Source organism: Anomaloglossus baeobatrachus, chromosome 1 (assembly GCF_048569485.1).
Source record: "Anomaloglossus baeobatrachus isolate aAnoBae1 chromosome 1, aAnoBae1.hap1, whole genome shotgun sequence".
NCBI classification, from domain to species: Eukaryota; Metazoa; Chordata; class Amphibia; order Anura; family Aromobatidae; genus Anomaloglossus; species Anomaloglossus baeobatrachus.
This window is the reverse complement of record NC_134353.1, coordinates 950,798,880-950,824,657: the sequence shown is the minus strand read 5'-3', so window position 1 is coordinate 950,824,657 and position 25,778 is coordinate 950,798,880. Positions and strand designations below refer to the sequence as shown.

General features: G+C 45.9%; 1 protein-coding gene across 1 annotated transcript in view; it reads left to right on the top strand.

Moving 5' to 3' along the window:
- LOC142259452 (uncharacterized) overlaps positions 1 to 25,778 on the top strand; it is a 583,478-nt gene that overhangs the window by 471,085 nt on the left and 86,615 nt on the right. Inside the window, exons 12-15 of the mRNA XM_075331872.1 lie at positions 14,741 to 14,847; positions 15,853 to 16,029; positions 16,112 to 16,235; positions 16,317 to 16,384. Coding sequence (XP_075187987.1) covers positions 14,741 to 14,847; positions 15,853 to 16,029; positions 16,112 to 16,235; positions 16,317 to 16,384 — 476 coding nt within the window. The remainder of the gene's footprint in view (positions 1 to 14,740; positions 14,848 to 15,852; positions 16,030 to 16,111; positions 16,236 to 16,316; positions 16,385 to 25,778) is intronic.

Genomic DNA, 25,778 nt, shown 5'->3' with positions numbered 1-25,778 from the left:
CAATGCTACGGGATAGGCACAATACTACTGGGCACAAGGATGAGCACAATGCTACAGGATAGGCACAATACTACTGGGCACAAGGATGAGCACAATGCTACAGGATAGGCACAATACTACGAGGATGAGCACAATACTACTGGGCACAATACTGCAAAGACTGGCCCAATACTACTAGGATGAGCACAATACTACTGGGCACAATACTGCAAAGACTGGCCCAATACTACTAGGATGAGCACAATACTACTGGGCACAATACTGCAAGGATGGGCACAATACTACAAGGATGAGAACAATGCTACAGGATAGGCATATTACTGGGCACAAGGTTGTGCACAATGCTACAGGATAGGCACAATACTACTGGGCACCGCAAGGATGGGCATAATACCACAAAGATGGGCACAATACCGCAAGGATGGGCACAATACTACAAGGATGAGCATGTTCTGTCCCCACTTAAAGGCGATTGAAGGAGCGTAGTTGTGAGATGTTATGAGAATCTTACCTCCTTTTTTCCTATAGGTGAGGCAGACGTGACCAGAGCGCTCCAGAGTTAAACATGCACATGCTGAGATGAAACAATGTTGGTTTATTTTCTCCAAAGGTTAGGACATGCAGAAGTACAGCGGTCCAAGTGCTTGGCATTGTGGTTCTCTTGTGCTGCTTGTTTCTGAAGCCACTAAGGTCAGAAGACTTTGCTTCCAGCAGCTCCAATAAGGGGTGTTTTTCTCACAAAAACTCTGGCTGGAACTGAAGATGCCAGGAAGTGATGCAAGAGGGTCAGCAGACACTCCCATGGGCTGGACAAAAGAAACAGAGGAGCCGAAAGGTCTGACCAGTAGATGGCAGCAGAGACAAGCATGAAAAACATTAAATAACAGTTTTAACTAAAACAAATAGGAACAGCACACTCCCCGTCTGAAATTCACTTTGGGGATTTCACTATTGAGTCCATAATACAACCTGAAAGTAAAGGCACATTAAATGCAAAAACAAACTCAATTGAGTCCAAAACAAGAAGGATGGCTCAAAGTTCTGGTCCGGTAGCGTCCATCCCGTTGGGACGCTCTCTATGGGCAACAGCAGAACAAGTTTGTGGATTGGCCTTGCAAAGGTCTTCATCTCACCTTTCCTGATGACTTTTAGCTCCACCTTCCGAACATTGCCGTCCTGGCTAGGCAGTATCCTAGTAATCAGTCCCATAGGCCAGTCAGTCCTTTCTGTGGTCTGGTCTTTCATGTATGCAACCGCTGCTATAGCTTCTGTGGAGGCGTCTAAGAAGATTTGGAGTTCCTTCTTTTTGTTAGAGGTGAGGGAGATTTTGATATACAGTCATATGAAAAAGTTTGGGCACCCCTATTAATGTGAACCTTTTTTCTTTATAACAATTTGGGTTTTTGCAACAGCTATTTCAGTTTCATATATCTAATAACTGACAGACTCAGTAATATTTCTGGATTGAAATGAGGTTTATTGTACTAACAGAAAATGTGCAATCTGCATTTAAACAAAATTTGATAGCTGCATAAGTATGGGCACCTCAACATAAAAGTGACATTCATATTTTGTAGATCCTCCTTTTGCAAAAAGCACAGCCTCTAGTCGCTTCCTGTAGCTTTTAATGAGTTCCTGGATCCTCGATCAAGGTATTTTTGACCATTCCTGTTTACAAAACAATTCCAGTTCAGTTAAGTTTGATGGTCGCCGAGCATGGACAGCACGCTTCAACTCATCCCACAGATGTTCAATGATATTCAGGTCTGTGGACTGGGATGGCCATTCCAGAACATTGTAATTGTTCCTCTGCATGAATGCCTGAGTAGATTTGGAGCGGTGTTTTGGATCATTGTCTTGCTCAAATATCCTTCCCCTGCGTAACTTCAACTTCGTCACTGATTCTTGCACATTATTGTCAAGAATCTTCTGATACTGAGTTGAATCCATGCGACCCTCAACTTTAACAAGATTCTCGGTGCCGGCATTGGCCACACAGCCCCAAAGCATGATGGAACCTCCACCAAATTTTACTTTGGGTAGCAAGTGCTTTTCTTGGAATGCCGTGTTTTTTTGCCTCCATGCATAACGCCTTTTTGTATGAACAAACAACAACTCAATCTTTATTTCATCAGTCCACAGGACCTTCTTCCAAAATGTAACTGGCTTGTCCAAATGTGCTTTTGCATACCTCAGGCGACTGTTTGTGGCGTGCTTGCATAAATGGCTTCTTTCGCATCACTCTCCCATACAGCTTCTCCTTGTGCAAAGTGCGCTGTATTGTTGACCGATGCACATTGACACCATCTACAGCAAGATGATGCTGCAGGTCTTTGGAGGTGGTCTGTGGATTGTCCTTGACTGTTCTCACCATTCTTCTTCTCTGCCTTTCTGATATTTTTCTTGGCCTGCCACTTCTGGGCTTAACAAGAACTGTACCTGTGTTCTTCCATTTCATTCCATTGTTTTCAGATCATTTGAGAGTTGTTTTGAGGAGCCCATGATGCCACTCTTCATAGGAGATTCAAATAGGAGAACAACTTGCAAGTGGCCACCTTAAATACCTTTTCTCATGATTGGATACACCTGCCTATGAAGTTCAAAGCTCAATGAGGTTACAATACCAATTTAGTGCTTTAGTAAGTCAGTAAAAAGTAGTTAGGAGTGTTCAAATCAAGAAATTGATAAGGGTGCCCATACTTTTGCACCGGTCAAATTTTGTTTAAATGCGGATTTCACCTTTTCTGTTAGTACAATAAACCTCATTTCAATCCAGAAATATTACAGAGTCCATCAGTTATTAGATATATAAAATTGAAATAGCTGTTGCAAAAACCCAAATTGTTATAAAGAAAAAAGGTTAACATTAATAGGGGTGCCCAAACTTTTTCATATGACTGTAACATCTTGGGATGTGAATGTTGTTCAACCCACACAACGACTGTTTCCAAGCTTCCCATTTTTGCTGTTTGTCGGAAGGGAGTGGGGTATCCCACTCCTTGACGGTTTCAGAGAATTGTCTCAGCACGGATTTACCTTGTATAGTGATAGGCGCCACAAATCCCAGCGGGTCGAATAAGCTGTTCACTATAGAGGGGACACCACGGTTTGTAAATGGCTTGTCTGAGCAACTTACTTGAAATCCGAAGGAGTCGGCTGCAAGATCCCATCTGCTGCCCAGGCTCCTCTGCACAGGTGGACTGTCTAACCCCAAGTCGATGTCCTTGAACCCAGGGGCGTGATCACCCGACCCAAAGGCTCTCATTAAGGTCAGGCTATTTGAAGCAATTTTGTGTAACCTGAGTTTTGCCTGGGACAGCATGCCTTGAGTCCTTTTGAGCAAATCAATGGCTTTTTCCTCGGTGGGTAGTGATTTGAGCCCATCATCTACATAAAAGTCTTTCTCAACAAAGTCTCTGGCGTCTGTTGCATACTCAGACTCTCCCTCTAATGCGGTTCTCCGGAGGCCATAGGTTGCAACTGCGGGTGAAGGGCTGTTTCCAAATACATGGACCCTCATACGATATTCCACCATCTCTTTATTGGTGTCATTGTCCTTGTACCACAGAAATCTGAGGAAGTTCCAGTGGTCCTCTGTGACTAGGAAACAGTGGAACATCTGTTCAATATCGGCAGTGATGGCGACAAGCTGTTTTCTGAACCTAAGCAATACTCCTACCAAGTTGTTTGTTAGGTTAGGACCTGTGAGGAGAACATCGTTAAGGGATACGCCTTCATGTTTGGCGCTGGAGTCGAAGACAACCCTGATTTGATTCGGTTTTCGTGGGTGGTATACACCGAATGAAGGCAGATACTAACACTCTTCGTTCTTCTTCAAGAATGGAGCAGGTTCTGCGGGGTTGTTGCGGAATATTTTGTCCACAAAGGCAACAATATGTTCTCTCATTTCAGGTTTGCTGTTCATAGAACACTGAAGAGAGTTAAATCTGGTCTGAGTTTGAGCTCGGTTGTTTGGGAGTCCTACCCTGGTAGATCGGAAGGGTAATGGAGAGACCCAGTGGTTGGTTTTGTCTTTAGAAAACTTACAGTCCATTATTCTGATGAATTCTCTGTCCTCTACTGACAAGGCTACTTTATCGTCGTCCTTGGTTGTGAGAAAGACTGTCGATATGCAGAGAAGAAGCGATGTCGGATAGCTGTATTGTGTCTGGAGACTACTCTTTCACTCCATAGTGATGAGGACATGGCTTTAGGCAGGTTGTGCGCCCATCTCCATGCACGTAAGTCTTGAAGGAATCAATTTCTGATCGATCAGCGCACACATTTCCTATAACTACCCATCCCAAGTCCAGTCTCTGGGCGTATGGTGCATAGTCAGGCCCATTACACTGTTGTCGCACCTTGTGTACCCTTAGATTGTCTCTGCCGAGCAGGAGTAGAATCTCTGCGTTATTGTCCAAAGGTGGGATAACACTAGCGAGGTGTCTTAGGTGTGGTTAATGAAATGCAGCTTCTGGGGTTGGACTTTCATTCCTGTGGCTGGGTATTTGGTCACATTCAACGAGCGTTGGTAGAGGTATTTCAGTCTTCCCATTGATAGGAGAAGCAATGAATCCCTGGGCTCTTCTGCCACTAGTCTCTATGCGACCCGAGCAGGTGTTCAAGGTGTAGGGTTCTGATGGTCCATTAATTCCGAAGGCTTCAAAGAATTTGGTTCCTGCCAGGGACCGGTTGCTTTGGTCGTCTATGATGGCATACACCTTCATTGCCTTTTGTGGATGTCTCTCGGAATAAACCTTGATGAGACATATTCCGGCACATTTCTGCATTTGGCCCTCTCCACATACCTCTGAGCATGAGCAGGAGATGGCTGTGGTGGTGTCAGTCTGATTCTTGGACTCCCCGCCATGACTTGGAGTGGGAGCGGTTGTGACTGCAGCTGGTGTGTCTCTAGCTAGCTGGTTTGGGTGCATGGCTGAAACGTGTTTTTTGCTATGACACTCCTCACACTTGACGATGCATTTACAGTCCTTGGCCATGTGCTCAAGTGATGCGCAGCATTTGAAACAGATCCCAAGCTCTGTGAGGACTTTCTTGCGCTCCTGTAGGGTTTTGGATCTAAACTCTCTGCAATTGTTCAGTAAATGCGTTTTTTTATGGATGGGACATTCTTGATTGAAAGACTTATCTCGTGATGAGATGGTGTACTGTTTATCTGTGGGTGCTGCAGGTGATGGTAGCTCAGTCTTCCTGACACTCACAGTGTTCTTAATGTCTCTGCGTTTGTGTATGGCACCCTCATACCTTGATGATGATGATGTTGCAGCTGCCGAAGTGTTGAACTCTAGGAAGTCGAGGCTGGGGTCGTTCCTCATCTGGGCCTGCTCGTCGATGAACTTGCAGAAGTGAATAAATGGGGGAAAGGTGACGTCATGCACTCTTTTGTACCTTGAGACTGACGTTTCCCATTTCTCCTGCAGACTGTATGGCAGCTTCACCACGATTGGGTACACTCCATAGGCTGTTTCCAGGTAGTACAGCCCAGACAGACGAGGATCTCTTTTGGCGAGCTCCAGCTCCATGAGCAGATCACTTAGGTCTTGAAGCTTGTGAACTTCTTTAAGGTTGATCTTTGGGATGTCCTGCAGTCTCTTGAATAGGGCTTTCTCTGTTGCTTCTGCGCTGCCAAAGGTGCGTTCCAGTCTTTGCCATGCAGCAGCGAGACCTGCTTTGCTTGTCCCACATAGACGGTTCTGAGGCTCTTGATACGGTTTGTAGAGCCTGGGCCCAACCACTTGATCAGGAGGTCGAGCTCCTGTTCTGCAGTTAAGTTGAGATTGGCGATGGCTGCCTTGAAAGTTGCTTTCCAGGCCCTGTAGCTCTCTGCACGATCATCAAATTTCGTGAGACTAGTGTTGATTAGCTCTCTGCTCACCATGAACCTGGCAAACTCAGAAATATCTGATTTCTCACCACTTGTTGCCACGACGACTCGTGATGCCCCTGGGGCGTATGGGCTGCCTGGCGTGAGTGGATGAGATGTTCCCGGGTAGAATGACGTTGCTGCAGGGTTGAGCTGTGGTTTAGCCTCTGTAGATTCTGATGACCGCTGCTTGAGCTGTGGAAGTGGGTCAGGAAACACTTGGTTGCCATCTTGCCGTAGTGACTGTGTTTGAGAGGGCACCTCTTGGTGACTGTTATTAATTTGCTCGGGTGCTTTAGGTGGTACTGGCACTGGTAGAGGTAAGTTGGAGGTTTCGGTGTTGTTTGCTTGGACGGTACTGCAAAGGGGGATTGCTACAGGTAACTGATTCAGTACATAGTCTCTTGTGCGATCAACTGGATTGTCTGCTTCCAGTGGTGGCGAGTGAGCTGGATCAGGACCTTGGATCAATGCTTGCTCAAGTAGGCTCACTTTAGCTAGTGCAACTTCCTCTTCCATCTGTGACCGAAGAATCTTTATCCGAGCCTCCGCTTCTGCCCTTTTGGCTTCTGCTTTAGCGGCTTCTGCTTTTGCAAGAGCTTCTGCTTTAGCGGCTTCTGCTCTTGCAAGGGCTGCTGCTTCTGCCTTTTTGGCTTCTGCTTTTGCAAGGGCTTCTGCTTTAGCGACTTCTGCTCTTGCAAGGGCTTTTGCTTCTGCCCTTTTTGGCTTCTGCTTCTGCCCTTTTGGCTTCTTCCTATACTTCTCTTTCTGTGAAGGAACATCTCACCATGGATTCCTCTGCTCTTATGCGGGCCTCTAGTATCCTGTCGCTCAGGGCTGAACTTCTTGAGGATGATGACCCGGATGACCGAGAGGAACGTCTAGATGAGGTTGATCGGTGTGATCTGGTTTCTTGCTGATGAGAGATACGGTGTTCAGCCTTGTCTATGGCATCTTGCACCTTGGCATCTCTTTCCTTGTCCACTTCTTCTGCCTTGCTCAGGTCTGAAAAAGCTTCATCAATTTTAGTCTTTTAGAAAGGTAATGTACCTTGTTGACAGTCTCTTGTTTCTTTCATGAGCTGTGTTCAGCCGTTCCAGAGCGGCTTGTAAGCATGCGGCATCACCTGATGAGGATTCAAGTCTTGACATGTAATAGGTGACTCGTTCCCACTGTTCTTCCAGGTGTTCACATAGCTCATCTTTCATAGTGTGATAATTTTCAGTGGCCTTTATCGTGGGTTTGGAAGAGCGCTTCGGTTGGACAACTTGGTCTGCTGGAAGCGCGGGATCTGCCTCCTGGGCTTCATAATGGACAGTATCCGATTGTATTTGCTCTGTTTCAGCAGTGGGGAACTGTCCGAGGTCTTTTTCGGCTATTTTGATTTAAGGTGTACTGTCTCTTTAACAAACTTGACTTTTTGAATAGGGGTCCGAAAATTGTTGTGCAGCTCTGCAAGGACTCACTGATGAAATTCCCAAGGTGTCTTTAGCAAAACTTGGGGTTCGCAGTCCAGCAATGTACAGTAATGAGGTATAATGTACTGCAAGTCTATAGAAGGGGTATGGCAAGAGGGAAACAGCAGGTGCATAAACTGTCCCTTTACAATGCAAGCAGAGGTGATACAGGACGTGGCAGATGGGAAAGCTTCCCCTTAGGCGGGCTTTGCACACTACGACATCGCAGGTGCGATGTCAGTGGGGTCAAATTAAAAGTGACACACATCCGGCATCGCATGCGACATCGTAGTGTGTAAAGCCTAGATGATACGATTAACGAGCGCAAAATCGTCGTAATCGTATCATCGGTGCAGCGTCGGCGTAATCCATAATTACGCTGACGCGACGGTCCGATGTTGTTCCTCGCTCCTGCGGCAGCACACATCGCTGTGTGTGAAGTCGCAGGAGCGAGCAACATCTCCTACCGGCGTCACCGCGGCTTCCGTAGGATATGCGGCAGGAAGGAGGTGGGCAGGATGTTTACATCCTGCTCATCTCTGCACCTCCACCGCTATTGGCCGCCTGCCGTGTGACGTCGCTATGACGCCGCTTGACCCGCCCCCTTAGGAAGGAGGCGGGTCGCCGGCCAGAGCGACGGTCGCAGGGCATGTGAGTGCATGTGAAGCTGGCGTAGCGATAATGTTCGCTACGCCAGCTATCACACGATATCGTACCTGCGACGGGGGCAGGGACATCGTAGCATCGGCTTGCGATGTCGCAACGTGCAAAGCCGCCCTTAGGCTTGTCCAGGCATGCACTGTTGCAGGCAGACTAGTGCACATGGCTTGTTGCTAGGCAGATTACAAGGGAAGTTACAGGGTTCTTAGGGATCTGTAGCCAGGGGAATTGAGCTGTTAAGCAGTCTTCTGACTGATTTGGGCTCTCAAGGAAGTTTTGATTTGGGCTGTTAAGCAGCCTTCTGACTGTTCTGTCCCCACTTAAAGGCGATTGAAGGCGCGTAGTTGTGAGATGTTGTGAGAATCTTACCTTCCTTTTTCCTATAGGTGAGGCAGACGTGACCAGAGCGCTCCAGAGTTAAACATGCACATGCTGAGATGAAACAATGGTGGTTTATATTCTCCATAGGTTAGGACATGCAGAAGTACAGCGGTCCAAGTGCTTGGCATTGTGGTTCTCTTGTGATGCTTGTTTCTGAAGCCACTAAGGTCAGAAGACTTTGCTTCCAGTAGCTCCAATAAGGGGTGTTATTCTCACAAAAACTCTGGCTGGAACTGAAGATGCCAGGAAGTGATGCAATTGGGTCAGCAGACACTCCCATGGGCTGGACAAAAGAAACAGAGGAGCCGAAAGGTCTGACCAGTAGATGGCAGCAGAGACAAGCATGAAAAACATTAAATAACAGTTTTAACTAAAACAAATAGGAACAGAGCAGAGCACAATACTACAGAGCACAAGGATGGGTACAATACTACAAGGATGAGCACCATACTACAGGGCACAAGGATGAGCACAATACTACAAGGATGGGCACAATCCTACAGGATAGGTACAATACTACTGGGCACAATACTGCAAGGATGGGCACATAACTACAAGGATGAGCACAATACTACAGGACACAAGGATGAGCACAATACAACAAGGATGGGCACAATACTACAGGGCACAAGGATGGGCACAATACTACTGTAGTATTGAGCACAATACTACAGGATGGGGACTGTGAGGAAATATGGATATATTCTGATCTATTAAGCCATATTCCTATAGCCGCCATCTTGTCAAGGTACGACCATGGTATCTCCTTGTGTGTGACTGGGCCTTGAGGCCTAAGGAGGCTTCAATCAGTATGCATATTAACTTGAGGAAATTAGATGAGCTACTTAGGCCTGAGAACAGTAAGGGAAAGGAAGACCCAGCAAATGTAAAAGTCAAGGTGTCAAAATCCAATTAGGACAGCCCTTGATCCAGCACACCCCCTGCGGAGTGAATTGTCATACACAGGAGGTGGGAGGGAAGCTCCAGGTTTATAATTTATCTTCAAAGGTCTCCTCCAGACAATTCGGAACCGTCAGTAGAGTTTCAATATTGGGGGGTACTTCGCCCCCACAGACAAGACAGGCATATGTTCATATTCCTGAGGGCCAGACGCACGTAACACATATTTCGGCAAAACTGTATGATGTACGTAGCCCTCCGTAATTAATAACTGGCCACAGGAAGCCCGCAGGACCCTCATATTTCCTATCAAAACGGAGATCAATTCACAACGACAAAAGTGAGGGTCATATCGTCCGTGTGAGTAGCTCAGGGGCAGAGCTAGGCTGGGAAATATAACGTTAGATTATTCTCAGCCAGCAGCAGGGGGAGGGAATTCCCAGCCAGGATGATGTCACGAGGGAGGGCCAATGAGCCTGAGCCAGAACAGATAAAAGTAGGTGCAGGGATCTGCACATTGTCTTTACTCGGGGGTCATGTGTACGATACACATGTGAGGAAGTCCATGATACCCTGGTCAAATGGCGCCCCCTGTAGCCAGACGCATAAGGTAAATGCTTGATCTGACTGTCTGTAACCACGCCTTATTTGTAAATGTATTCTGACATGTATCTATTTATTCTGTAAATTCCTTATTGTATATATTGTAGTCTCTAGTGTTCCCTTACGGCTATTAAAATATATATAATTTAATCTTGGACTGTTCTGTTATCTCGATTCCTGAATTCCACATCTGTGTGCTCGGCGTAATAGTTATCGTAATCGATTGGTGGCAGCGAGTTTATGCCAAGGATCATTTTGGGGCGACCCGTGAGATCAGGGGCGGATTAGATATATTCCGCCTCAGGAGTCTGGGGAATATATACCTTACTCTCACCCAGGGTGGATTGATTTAAATCACGCCGATTTAAATCATGATTTAAATCACGATTTAAATCAAAAGATTTTTTTCTATTTAAATCGGATCGATTTAAATCATGATTTTAATCATGATTTAAATCACTGATTTAAATCAAAAGGTTTTTTTTTAATATAAATCACGATTAAAATGAGAAGTGAGAGCAGTGTGCATGTGCGCCCATAGTTACACGGACGAAACTAGGGGCAACGATCTAACGCCAGGGTGAGGGGGGGACCCCAAAGTAAGTAAAAATCTTTTTTGTTTTACTATATGGCAATAGGTAGGTGTTTAAAAGCAGCATGTCTTAATTGTATAAACTATTAATAGCCTCCACATTTTGTTCATACTGCCCCTTTAATTCCACACTTCTAGCTTGGTTTCAGTTTTGGTTTAGTTTCTTTTTCCCTGCATTCAGTTGACATGCCCAAACTTGTTGGATAGTCAGCAGTACTTGGCTCAGGCTGTAGTAACATCAGCAGTGCTTGGCTCAGGCTGTAGTAACAATCAAACTTCATAAGTGATCTGTGTGAGCCATGGCAGCAGGTCGTAAGAGAGACCCTATTTGGGTTCATTTTGTTGAGATGCCAGCAGCAGATCTTGGAAAGAAAGGTGCAAGAGCAAAGTGCAAATACTGTCAAAAGGATATCCAAGGACTTGTTTGCCGTTTGAAATCACATTATGAAAACTGCAACCAGAAGGGAAATGAAGATGTTGATAGTGATACAACTAATGTCAATGAACCCCCACAGCTTCTTATGCACCAGGAGCCTAGTACTAGTGGTAAGTCTGGCAATTAATTTACAACCTATTTTTTTAACAGACATTTTACTGGGATGGTTAAAGTCTATGAAAAGAAAAATTTCTAGCACTGGTAGTTCTGGAGTATAGAATTTAAATTTATGTTAAGGCAATATTTCACAGAAAATTAACGCTAAAGGACATGTGCACCTTTATTTTTTTAAGGTGCACATGTCCCCCCCCCCCGCAGCGCTCTTACCTCCGATCCCCACAGCGCTGAGATCCGTGGCTTCGTTTTGAACGTCCGCCTCCCGTCCTCCGGTTGCGGCCTACTCGCAGTGATCCAGCGGCGTGACGTCAGCGGGCCGCACGCTCCATTGAAATGAATGGAGGCACGCTCGCGGACGGGCAGAACGAAGCCACGGATCCCCGCAGCGCTGACATCGGAGGTAAGAGAGCTGCGGGGGGAGGACATGTGCACACTGTGACTGGCTGCACCTTAAAAAATAAAGGTGCACATGTCCTTTAAGTAAAAATAAAGTGTGTATACGCTTATTTTTTTTTATTGTAGGCTGCAATTCACTTTTGAAGTCTGCCAAATTAACCATTTTAAAAAAAAAACATTTTTAAAACTTTTGTGACATAATTTTTTTCAGTTGCTGAGGCTCTGATATTAGTTACCAGTATTACAGCAACCTCACCGGAAAACTTGAGTAGCATAACTTTTGAGACAGCCCTTATAGGACGAGGACCATTACATTGTTCAAAAAGTTTGTTTCAATATTTTCGTTATATTTCTTCAAATACGCAGTCGATTTATATTTTTAATTTCTGTGCTTTCAGGGTCAAATATGGCTTGTGCTGCACGTGACAATCAATATCTGGGTACAACTTCAACAAAGCAGCCCAAAAAAAAACTTTGCGTGCAACAAAGTGTAGAAAAATTCATCTTAAAGACTACGACGAGCCAGAAAGAACATTTTGATGAATTAATTGCTAAATTCATATTTGCAACCAATTCTTCTTTCCGACTAGTTGAGCACCCATTGTTTGTACAAATGATCGAAGGAATTAGACCAGGCTACAAACCACCAAGTAGATTTGATATCTCAGGAAAACATCTTCAGGCTGTATACGACATAGAAAGAGCGGCTTGTACAAAATATTTGAAAGACAAGGTTGTTAACATGAGCTTGGATGGTTGGAGCAACATCCACAACGACCCCATAATTTGCACTTGTGTCACAACAGAAGATGGTGAAACTTACCTTACAGACACAATCGACACATCTGGAAATTCACATACTGCTGAATATTTACTTGAAATTGCTAAGAACTCAATTCACCAATGCCAAGAACAGTTTGGATGTAAAGTAAGGAGCTTAGTTACTGATAACGCAAGCAATGTGGCAAAAATGCGAGCGGAACTGGCACAGGATGACACAAATGTCATTACATACGGTTGTTCTGCCCATTTGTTGCATCTTTTGGCAAAAGACCTGCATATTTTGGGTGTCAAGGAACATGTAGAAATTGTTAAATATTTCCGCAATAATCATTTTGCACATGCAACCTACAAGGAAATGGGAGGACTGAAGTTGGTTCTACCACAAGATGTGAGATGGAATACCTTGGCTGACTGCTTGGAACTGTTTATTAACAACTGGTCAAAATTACTGTCCATTTGCGAAACACATCGGGATAAAATTGATGCTAATATACGAAGCAAAGTATTAAATCTTGGTGTGAAGAGAAATGCCGAGGACCTCTTGGAAAGGTTAAAGCCAATATCGATTGCGTTGGATAAAATGCAGAAAGATACTGCAACCATAGCTGATGCCACAGAAGTTTGGAAAGATTTAGAAGGTTCTCTAGATCTCTTGAACCTCTCAAACAATGTAAAGGTTGCAATACAGCACCGCAAGGACCAAGCATTAAAAAAAGAACACTATTTAGCCAATATCTTGCATCCCATCTACAGAAGGAAAAAATTATCTGAGGCGGAAATCAACTCTGCAATGGAGTGGCTCGCCGATACTAACCATGACATTGTGGCAACTGTGCTGAAATTGAAGTGTGAATCTGCATCATTTCAAAAATACATGTTTGCAGATAACGTCGTTAATGAACTAAAACCACTGGACTGGTGGAAGTCGCAATCACTTGTTCTTCCAGCAAAGATAATAAATCTAGCTACTCAGCTACTGACTGCATCGGCTTCATCCGCAGGAGTAGAGAGATTGTTTTCTTCATTTGGTTTTGTGCATACAACAGTCCGAAACCGCTTAGGAACTGCTAAAGCAGGACAACTGGTTTTCCTATTAAAAGTCCTAAATAAACAGTAGGCTTAAAGGACTGATGTATTCACTGAAGATGTTTGCTTACTTCAAACGTTAGAGATAGGCTATTGTTAAAAAGTACTTACTCTCTGTAGTTCAATTCTGAGTGTTTAATAGTGCAAATAAAAATTATTAGGTTTCATAATCAACTGTTTTAATATTTTTATTTGTGTAAAACAATTAGATTTGCAAAAAGACAAAGTTTTGCTTGTGTACAACTTGATTAAAAAATCTGATTTAAATCAAATGATTTAAATCAAAAAAATCTGATTTAAATCAAAAAAATCTGATTTTTTTGATTTTTTTTAAAAAAAATCAAGATTTTTATCCACCCTGCTCTCACCGGGAACCCTTCAATCATCGGCATATACAATAGCGGCCTCCTTGCTTATTGTCGGGCAATTCCATAATTGGCCTGACTATAAGAGGGGTGCTAGAGAGCGAGTCACGGGTTCTGTGAGGTGGAAAAGAGGGGGTGTAACTTCCACTCCTTCCCCCTGTTCATGACAGAGACATTACTGCAGCACGGGGACATTACTACAAGATGTTGGCTAAGATTACTATATGATGCTGTTAATTGTAAAACAATATTACAAGAAGGTGATAAAATGTAAAAAACAAAATCAAAGCATGAATTATTTTGAATGCGGCCCCTCTCAATTTCTTTTTTCTATGTGCGGCCCATACACCCAGCTGATTTTGAGCCCCCTGGCCTATACACTCCAGTGACCTCATATTTAAACACAGGCCGGGGCATATACGCCTCCTGTATCTGTTGAAGATGGTTTCATATCTGGTTTGGTGCCTCTGTTAATTACAGTTGTCCATACACAGAGGTGAGACAATGGGGATCTGATATATCTGTCTCGTTAGATGTCAGAGGCCTGTGATCAGACTACTGGCTATTGTCCAGTACTGTCATATCTGATGGACAGTTGGTCATTTGTTTGATACACCATGGATATCTATGGTAGCAAACAAAAGAGGCTTGCATTTTAATGACTCAGGTGAACAAGGCAGACTTGTAAAGGCCCCTTTATACACTGCAACATCGCAAACGAAATCGCTGTAACGTCACCGGTTTTGTGACGTAATAGCGACCTCCCCAGCGACATTGCAGTGTGTGAAACACATCAGCGACCTGGCCCCGCTGTGAGGTTGTGATCGCTACAAATCTTTCAGGACCATTTTTTGTTCCTTTGTTTCCCGCTGTGCAGCATGCATCGGTGTGTTTGACACCGTTACAGTGACTTCGTTAGCGACTTCCCTTTCAAATAGCTGCTTTAACACATCCCCAATGACCAGCTAGGTCATTCTGCAGGTCCGGATCACTGCTGCGGGACATCTGATCTGAGGGAGATCATCTAATCTTATTTACAATAAAGGATCTTCTGGTTTATTTTTCTTTTTTTCTAAATAGGAGATTTTTTCCTGATTGACCCAAGAAAGATGAATAAGGACAAAGATCAAATTATGGAGAAGATATTAAACCTGAGTCTGGAGATAATCTTCCATCTTACTGGAGAGGTGAGAGGCTCTGATGTCATCACATTACATCATTATCTATGGGAATAACAGAGGATATGACCGGGGAGGTGAGAGGTTCTGATGTCATTACATTACATCATTATCTATGGGGATAACAGAGGATATGACCGGGGAGGTGAGAGGTTCTGATGTCATCACATTACATCATTATCTATGGGAATAACAGAGGATATGACCGGGGAGGTGAGAGGCTCTGATGTCATCACATTACATCATTATCTATGGGAATAACAGAGGATATGACTGGGGAGGTGAGAGGCTCTGATGTCATCACATTACATCATTATCTATGGGAATAACAGAGGATATGACCGGGGAGGTGAGAGGCTCTGATGTCATCACATTACATCATTATCTATGGGAATAACAGAGGATATGACTGGGGAGGTGAGAGGCTCTGATGTCATCACATTACATCATTATCTATGGGAATAACAGAGGATATGACCGGAGAGGTGAGAAGCTTTGATGTCATCACATTACATCATTATCTATGGGAATAACAGAGGATATGTCCGGGGAGGTGAGAGGCTCTGATGTCATCACATTACATCATTATCTATGGGAATAACAGAGGATATGACCAGGGAGGTGAGAGGCTCTGATGTCATCACATTACATCATTATCTATGGGAATAACAGAGGATATGACTGGGGAGGTGAGAGGCTCTGATGTCATCACATTACATCATTATCTATGGGAATAACAGAGGATATGACCGGGGAGGTGAGAGGCTCTGATGTCATCACATTACATCATTATCTATGGGAATAACAGAGGATATGACCGGGGAGGTGAGAGGCTCTGATGTCATCACATTACATCATTATCTATGGGGATAACAGAGGATATGACCGGGGAGGTGAGAGGCTCTGATGTCATCACATTACATCATTATCTATGGGAATAACAGAGGATATGACCGGGAAGGTGATGGACTCTGGAAATGTGTGTAGTGATATTATTAATGTTTCCACACTCAGGATTACACAGTAGTGAAGACCTCTAGTGATCGCTGTCAGGCCCCTGTGTCTGAAGGACGGGGAGGAACCCTGAGCCCAATCCCGGGGCCTCCACCTCAGCCCCGGATACATGAGGACATCAAAGACCAGAAGATCCTAGAACTCACCCACAAGATGCTTGAGCTGCTGACTGGAGAGGTGACACTGCTGGGAATGCTGGGACATTATACAGGACGGCACTGGAGGATTCTGGGTGATGACGGTATCATTGTGTTGTCAGGTTCCTATAAGGTGTCAGGACGTCACCGTCTATTTCTCCATGGAGGAGTGGGAGTATCTAGAAGGACACAAGGAGCGGTACAAGGAGGTGATGATGGAGGAGCCCCAGCCCCGCACATCACCAGGTAATAGACAGGACTGAATACACCCGGCCTATAATTATCTGTATGTAATAATGATGTCCGTCCTGTCTGTGTCTCCTGCAGGCCTCTCCAGTGTGAGGACAACCCCAGAGAGATGTCCCGCTCCTGCTCCTTTTCCACAGGATTCTCAGGTAGATGGCAATCTCCTCTATAATCAGGTGCAGGCTGGCCTAGGAGTAGGCAGGAATTTGCCCACCGAGCTGGTCCCCAAGCGGCTGTTCAGGGCTGCAGGGAGGCCTCACTTCACCTATTTGTTTTCTCCGCTGCCTGAATGCGTCGCAGTTAGTCATGTTAGTGATGAGTGAATGTATTTGTTACTATTTGCTATTCGCAGAATAGTCCAGTATTTGGGCTATTCGTTATATTGCAAGTAATGGTGTGTTTACCTCGCCATATGCATATGTCCCACCCAGCCTTTTTGGCACCTGATTTGCAGCCAGTTGGGCTTCTTAACCAATCACAGTAATGCTGCAGCCATCTTGGTTGTGGCATTACTGTGATTGGCTGACCACTTAGCATCATAGGATCTATAAAAGTCCTTCCCCCGCCATTTTGCGCACATTGCGTCCAAATCCAGCGTTGTTTCAGCGTAGGGATAGAGCAAGCAGCTGCTAGGGAGAGTGTAGGCCTCTTAATAACACAAAAAGCCCTTTTCAGGGCTACCTGCAGTGTAGGTCAGTGTAGCGTATGGAAACACAGATTTCTAAGCAGGGAAAGCGTTTAAAGCAGTATGTGTCACTACCTCCATTGTACGGTGCAGAAACCAGAATACAGTAGCTCTTTTAAGAGCTGATAGCACTGAACAAAGTCACAGCAGGGAGGGAGAGATTGTGGATTAGGTAAGGAATCGGGACGTATTTCCACAATATTTAGGGGTTCACAGCCTGACTTGTGCCATCCATCCACGTCAGCCACATTAATACGTTGCTAGTGGCTTTTGTAAATACTAAGCAGGACTCTACCATTTTGTGCTGCCTGGTAAAAAGTACTCACACAATATTTTTGGGGTCAAAGTTTGCTTGGCTTGGGCTATCAACATCTGCAAATATGTCAGCAAAACCCAAAATGACAAAAGCAGTTATGTGACGTGGGCGTGATGTTGTCAGTGGTAGGCAACAATGCACTGAGTCTGTGTCAGATCAGAAGCTTGATGCATCCACTATGTTCCTTGCCAAATTTCCCGCTCTGGAATGTAAACGGGTGGAAGCCAGAAGAGCGAGAGCAGATTCTGTCTTGGATGGCAGATAAGGCCTCCTTCGCATTTGTCAAGCAGCAATAAATCATCCACGACCACACAGTCTACTGTGGATACACAGAAGGCTGGCCCATCCAATCCTCAACCTAGTGCTGCTCCTCCCCCTTTCATCAGTCACAGGAGACATATGACCCCAATCTTGGCCACTCTGAGGATATGTTTTGTAAGTATCTTATGATTGGCTCTGGCCTTCCGCCTTGCAGCATTGAAGAGGGACAAGAGTAGGTGGCATGCATTGATGCACAAGTATTTGAGGACCCACGGCCAGAAGAAAGCCAGTTTGAGGAACCTGATTTATAGTCTCCAGAGGTGGAAGCTGATGATGATGAGTTGCTATTAGGTCAGCCTACAATCTCAAGTGGGATGGAGGATGAGATGAAAGATGAGGTGGTCGATGAGGAGTACACTAATCTGACCTGGACTGTTAACATGCATAGCCAGCACAGCAACACAGAGGATGATAGATATGTAGCGCCAATAATGGCATCAAGGGGTAGTGAGAGTGAGCGCTGGGTCATCTGTACCGACGAGCACCCCCACTGTGGCGCAAGTCAGGGCAAAAGGGTATTCAGCTGCTGTCTGGAAGTTTTTTCTCTGAATAGTCCTCCAGAGAAAAACATTGTAATCTGTAGCATCTGCCATACTAAGTTAGGCAGAGGCCAAGGCAAAGGCAATCTGAGCACCACTAGTATGTGGAACCACATGGCAGCCAAGCACCCCAGTAGGTGGGCCAAACACGAGGGTACCAAATTTGTGTCTGCGGGTCAAACCACTGCCATGTCGCCTGTGCTACGTTCCTCACAATCTGCTGTCCAGGAACCAGGCGCTCATATATCCTTCCCACAAGGTGTGATTGCACAGACATAGCAAACATCAACCACATCCACTTCCTTGTCCCAGCGAAGCGTCCAATCGTCCGTGCCTGAGATCTTTCAAAGGAAGCGTAAATACCCAGCAATGCGTCCTCAGGCATGAAACCTAAACTCACACATTGCCAAATTGCTAGCTGTGGAGATGTTGCCATTTAGGCTTGTGGGAACAGAGTGTTTCCGTGATCTCTTGGCTGTGGCTGCCCCATGATGCAGTGTTCTGAGCCGCCACTATTTTGCCCGTTGTGCCGTCCCCGCGTTACACAAGCACGTGTTAAACAATCTCAACCGTGCTCTGACCAACGCCGTAGCCTGGGAGGTCCACCTAACAACAGACACGTGGACAAGTTGTTGTGGGCAGGGACGACAAGAATAGCGAGCCCAACTTCTACCAGCGTTTCCGGCTCATCATACGCCACTTTCTGTCTCCCTTTCTTCTCCTGCTCCTCATCCTCTGCTGAATTACCCTCTCCATCACTGCCAAGCTAGGAGTTGTGCAGCAGCGCATCGGCAAATCGGCAACTCGCTCTGCTGAATCTGATCTGTTTAGGTCACAAACCACACACTTCAGCAGAGCTGTGGCAAGGTTTAAAAGAGCAGACCGATCAGTGGCTCTCCCTGCTGCACCTCCAACTCGGCCTGGTTGTTTGTGACAATGGACGGAACCTGGTGGTGGCATTAAAGATCAGCAAGCTGGTACACATGCCATGCATGGCTGACGTGCTGAACCTAGTTGTTCAGAAATTTCTGAAGACATACCCGACTTGCCGTGCCTACTTGAGAAGGTGCGCCGAATTAGTGCCCTTATCCGCCATTCTTCTACCACTTTTGCTGATCTTACAGTGCTGCAAAACTGCTTTAATTTGCCAAGTTACTGACTTATGTGCGACCTGCCCACGCGTTGGAATTCTACATTCTATATGTTGGTGAGGATTACTGAGGAGCAGATGGCAGTAGCTGAATACTAGCTTTAACATGCCCGCAGACTGAGAGTCAGCCACCACACATAACAACTGTTGAGTGGGTGGGGATTGCTGACATTTGTGAGGTTCTTGAGAACTTTGAGTACTGCACCAAGCTCATGAGCGGTGATCAGGCTATTATATTAACCTTCCTGCTGCTGTGTCTGTTGAAACAATCACTGCATAATCTCAAAGAGGAAGCTTTGAGTGCCCAGCATGTGGCTATGGAGCCAGATTTTCCAATGGGTGATACTACCCAGCCCAGCCAATATTCTGAAGCAACATTGGGTGATGAGGAGGAAGAAGACTTGTTTTTCTGTGCTACCAAGGGGGACTCTCAACCCCAGCCTCATGTCTGTCCGGCATGGATGGGCTGGACAGGAGGAGGTGGATGAGGAGGAGGCAGGTCAGCGTGAGGAGACGTGGATATTGTTCCTTCTGGAGGGGACACAGAACTTTTGCCTGTTTGTAGATTGGCCCACAAGGCACAGTTCATGTGTAAGGGGCACTTTGCACACTACGACATCGCAGGTGCGATGTCGGTGGGGTCAAATTGAAAGTGACGCACATCCGGCGTCGCAGGCAATTTCGTAGTGTGTAAAGCCTTTTTGATACAATTAACGAGCGCAAAATCGTAGTAATCGTATCATCGGTGTAGCGTGGGTCATTTCCATAATTTGGAAATGACCGATGTTGTTCCTCGTTCCAGCGGCATCACACATCGCTGTGTATGAAGCCGCAGGAGCGAGGAACATCTCTTACCTGCGTCCTGCGGCTCACGCCAGCTATGCGGAAGGAAAGAAGTGAGCGGGATGTTTACGTCCCGCTCATCTCCTCCCCTCCGCTTCTATTGGCCGCCTGCCATGTGACGTCGCTATGATGCAGCACGACCCACCCCCTTAATAAGGAGGAGGGTCACCGGCCAGAGCGACGTCGCAGGGCAGGTGAGTGCATGTGAAGCTGGCGTAGCGATAATGTTCGCTACGGCAGCTATCACCATGATATCGCAGCTGCGACGGGGGCGAGGACTATCGCGCTAGGCATCGCAAGCATCGGCTTGCTATGTCGAAGTGTGCAAAGTGCTCCTAAGTGTTTGTGGCAAGACCCTCGCATGAGACACATTTTATCCAACAACCTATATTGGTTGGCCACCTTTCTGTACCCACGGTACAAGGAGAAATTTCCTTCTGCTTTTGGAGTCACCAGAGGGTTGCACAATGGAATCCTTCAAGAGATTCGATGTAGATCAGTTGATGAAAAAATCACCTTCAGACAACGCTGATGGCAGAGTTACTGGCTCTTTTCAACACCAAGGATTAATGGGGAGACACACCAACACCAGGTCCAACAAAGATGGGGGAAAATGTACGTAAACTAGACCAATTTCAATAAGTCAGGACATCAGCAAGGTCTATCTGTGCCTGTAACAATGCCAAGGAGGGAGAAGTTGCACAACATGGTCAAAGGGTACTTAAGTGATCATACCTGCGTCCTTTCTGATGCTTCAGTTCCCTTTAATTATTGGGTGTCCAAGCTGAACACTTGGCCCGACCTGTCCTTATACGCCTTAGAGGTGCTGGCCTGCCCGGCTGCTAATGTGATGTCAGAGCGTGTTTTCAGTTCTGCTGGGGCAATTCTCACTGACAGGTGCTCACGCCTCTGAACAGAAAATACAGACAGACTTACTCTGATTAAATTCAACAAGGACTGGATTTCTCCACAGTTTGCAATCATCCAGATGAGAGCAAGCCAAACTAAATTCCCCCAAAATGTTCATTTTGACTACTGCTGTTAATTTCCCACCCCTTCCCATATAAATCCTTTTCTTTTCTGCATCAACCATGACTAAGCCCATAGGGCTAATTTGTGTAAACACTATGCACATTGTGCAGTGGCAGACAAACCAGGACAGGACTGCTACTCCAACCTAACTACTATTTTTCATTGGAGGTTTGTTGACTTGCTGCGTCATCCATGACTCAGGCCACAGGGTTAATTTTTTTAAACAATGCACATCCATGTGACAACTGCATCCATTCCGTTCTGTATATGGTCCGTATTACATCAGTGTGCCTTTCGGGGTTTTTTTGTGGACAGCAACAAAAACGGAAAGAGGCTTACATAAAGTCAAAAGCTAGAAAGATATATAGCTGGATAGATAGATAGAAAGACATATATAATGTCCCACTCCCCTGCATTTTGTAATCTTGCACTCATTAGTGCCGTTCATGTGGCACTTAAGGGTGTTTAGTTTTGTTTTAAGCCACAAATTAATTATTTTCCTCAAAAAATGATGTGGGATCACCCCTATTTTTTGTACACAACTGAGCTGAAGCAGGCAGCTGCATCCCGCAGACCACGGCAGCTCTATCTTGGCTGGTAATCCAAGACAGAGGACACCCCACACTGTTCTTTTAAATTAAATAAATAATTTAAAACAAAAAACGTGGGCTCCCCCCCCCCCCCCCCAAATTAAATAAACAGCCAAGGTAAAGCAGACAGCTGTGGTCTGGTATTCTTAGACTAGGGAGGTCCACGGTTATTGGAAACTTCTCAGCCTAAAAATATCAGGCCGCAGCCGCCACAGAAGTGGCGCATCCGTTAGATGCGCCAATCCTGGCACTTTGTTCAAGCTCATCCCGTTGCTCTGGTGCGGTGGCAAACTGGGTATTATATGATGTCACCTGGCATCAAGCCCTGGCATTAGTGATGTCTCGGCATCTATCACATACCCGGCATTACTAACCCAGTCAGTACTAAAAAAAAATAGACAACAAACATTTTTTTATTTAAAAATATACTCCCCAAAACATTCCCTCTTTCACCAATTTATTGAAAAGAAAAAACAAATTTGGGTCCGGCTTAATCCAATAACGGGGTCCCGTGACAATCCATACCATACTCACTGTCCCAGTCAATGAAGAATAGAATGTTCCCCATTGTCTGGGAGAGCACTGCAGTGACCTGAGCTAACAGCATTAGGTCAGGCCAGGTCACTACAGGGCATAACAAGCGCTGACGTCATGAGTTTAGTTGAGTTCATTACCTGCATTGATGAACTCGGCTAAACTCATGACGTCAACGCTCGTCACTGAGTTCCATGGCTGCCGTGTTCTCATGCGAACTGTCCCATGAGCCCGTGACGTCACCACTGGTCACCGTCTCAGGCAGTCCCCGAGTCTTGATTTGAGAAAGCGGTGTCATGGAAGTCAGTGACGAGCGCTGACGTCACAAATTCAGCGGAGATCATCACAGCAGGTAATGATCTGAGCTAGCTTCCCGATGTTGGCGCTCGTCATCCCGATGTTGGCGCTCATCATCCCACAGCTGCTCACACATTGCTGTGTGAGTCACTGCGGTGCTGGCCAGGGCAGTGCGACATAGACTGCAAGGGCACCGATAGACTGAAGCCACGTGGATCCCGGAAACCATATGTGAGTCAGAAATGCATGCAGGCATATTCTCCAGGCTCTCCCCATTCAGTTTAATTAATTTCCCATCCATTTCAGCCTTTTCTTCAGGCCCCCAGACATGTTTGTTGGGTTCAGCAGAAAATTACTCGTATTTTACATTGACTTGCATTGTACTCGATATTCAGAACGAATATGCGAGTATTACAAAGTGCTCGTTACGAGTATCACGATTACGAATATTATGGTACTCGCTCATGTGTAGTCGCAGTGATCAAACATGGCCACACTGTGTGCTGTGGAGGCTCTGTCTTCTGGAGCTTGTGGATCTGAGACCAGTGGATGAGGTGATCAATCACAGTATCACGGCCGGAGGTCTCAGTGAGGAGGACACTCAGTAGTGTAGCTGCCAGGGGGCAGAGGGTGCGGTGGCCCAGGCCCCGTGCTTATCACAAGCCCAACCAAAGCTACTGTGAACTATATCAGGTATGCAGTGCGCCGATATAGTTAATTTGTGCGTCCGTGCCGGGAGACATGACCTTCCTGCATTGCTGCTGATGACAGCGTGGTGATGTCATTGCAGAGCGCCGGGACTCTGATGTCCTGCCCGTTCTGCACCCATCAAAACCTGCTGGATTAGGTGAGCCTATGATTTATATTAATGCAACACAGGGGACATATATACGAGGCTGGGGGTCTTATATTCCAGGATGGGGCCCAGGCTGGGGGTCTTATATACCAGCATGAGGCCCAGGCTGGGGGTCTTGTATACCAACATGAGGCCTAGGCTGTGGGTCTTGTATACCAAGATGAGGCCCAGGCTGGGTGTCTTATATACCAGCATGAGGCCCAGGCTGTGGGTCTTGTATACCAGGATGAGGCCCAGGCTGGGGGTCTTATATACCAGGATGGGGCCCAGGCTCGGGGACATATATACCAGGATGGGGCCCATGCACAGGAACATATATACCAGGGTGGGGCCCAGGCTGGGGTCTTATATATCAAGATGAGGCCCAAGCTTGGGGACATACAGTATATACCTATATACCAGGATGGGGCCTAGGCTGGGAGACATATATATCAGAATGGGGCCCATGCTGGGAAAAAATGTACCAGGATGGGACCAAGGCTGTTTCTCTTATATATCACAATGGGGCCCAGTCTGGGGGTCTTTATATAATAATAATCTTTATTTCTATAGCGCCAACATATTCCGCAGCACTTTACAATTCAGGAGGATCATATACAAACAAGTGACACTTATAGAAAATACAATAATTAGAGGGAAAAAAAAGACAACCCTGCTCGTGAGAGCTTACAATCTACAATGAGATGGGGGGGGGCAAGGTAAAAGTGCTTATCCTTGAGATGCATTTGGGTGCCTTGGAGTTTGACATGGGGTTATGTTCTGAGAAGGCGTGGAGGGACTATGTGAATTTAGTTTGGCTAAGGAGTGTGATAGGCCGCCCTAAAAAGATGTGCTTTTAGGGTGCGTCTGAAGCTGAGTAAGTTGTGATTCGTCCTAGCTTCTTGGGGTAGAGCATTCCAGAGGATTGGTGCAGCTCGGAGGATGTTTTGGATCCGGGAGTGGGAGGTTCGAATTAGTGTGGATGTTAGTCGAAGAGCGTAGAGAACAGGTGGGGTGATAGACAGAGATGGGGGCGGAGATGTAGGGGGTGCTGCACTATGGAGAGCTTTGTAGGTGAGAACAAGCAGTTTGAATTGGATCCTGTGATATATGGGCAGCCAGTGCAATGACTGGCACAGAGCAGAGGCATCCGAGTAGCAGTTAGCAAGATAGGTGACCTTGGCTGCTGCATTAAGGATGGACTGTAGAGGAGAGAGTCTAGTTAGGGGGAGACCAATTTATAGAGAGTTACAGTATTCAAGGCGGGAGTGGATCAGGGCCACAGTGAGTGTTTTTGTCATTTCCATTGTGAGAAAGGGGCGGATTCTAGAGATGTTCTTGAGGTGCAAGCAGCAGGAGCGGGCAAGAGATTGTATTTGGGAGATGAAGGAGAGATCAGTGTCAAGTATAACACCCAGACAGCGGGCTTGCTGCCTAGGACTTATCGTTGTGCCACACACAGAGAGGGAGATGTCGGGTTTAGAAAGGTTGGAAGACGGAAGGAAAAAAAGAAGTTCAGTTTTGGAAAGGTTAAGTTTCAGATAGAGAGCAGACATGATGTTGCAAACTGCAGTCAGGCAGTCACTGGTGGTCTGTAGAACAGTGGGGGTGAACTTAGGGGATGAGGTGTATAATTGTGTGTCATCAGCATAAAGATGGTACTGAAAGCCAAATCTGATGATGGTCATTCCAATTTGGGCAATGTAGAGGGAGAAAAGAAGAGGGCCAAGGACTGAACCTTGAGGGACCCCAACAGTGAGAGGAAGAGAAAATGTGGAGCCAGCAAATGATACACTGAATGAGCGGCCAGAAAGATAGGAAGAGAACCAGGAAAGCACAGTGTCCTTTAGGCCGATAGAATGGAGCATAGAGAGAAGGAGATGGTGGTCAACAGTGTCGAAGGTGGCAGAGAGGTCAAGAAGGATAAGCAGAGAGTGGTCACCATTACATTTTGCTTTCAATAGGTCATTGGTCACTTTGACAAGGGCAGATTCTGTTGATTGTAAAGGGTGGAAGCCAGACTGTAAAGGATCTAGAAGAGAGTGAGTGGAGAGGTAGCGGGTGAGGTGAGAATAGACCAGGTGCTCCAGGAGTTTGGAGATGAAGGGGAGATTGGAGACTGGTCTGTAGTTGCTTGGGCAGGATAGATCAAGAGAAAGTTTTTTAGTAATGGAGTAATGGTAGAGTGTTTGAGGGAGGAGGGGAAGATACCAGAAGAGAGACAGAAATTGACGATTTTAGTTAGGTGAGTAGTGACAACCGGAGATAGAGACTGGAGTAGGTGTCAGGGGAAGGGATCAGTATGGCAATTGGTAGCACGAGAAGAAGAGAGGAGCCTGGAGACTTCCTCCTCTGTGACTGGGTCAAATGTGGAAAGTGAGCTGGATGGGATGTTGGGGGG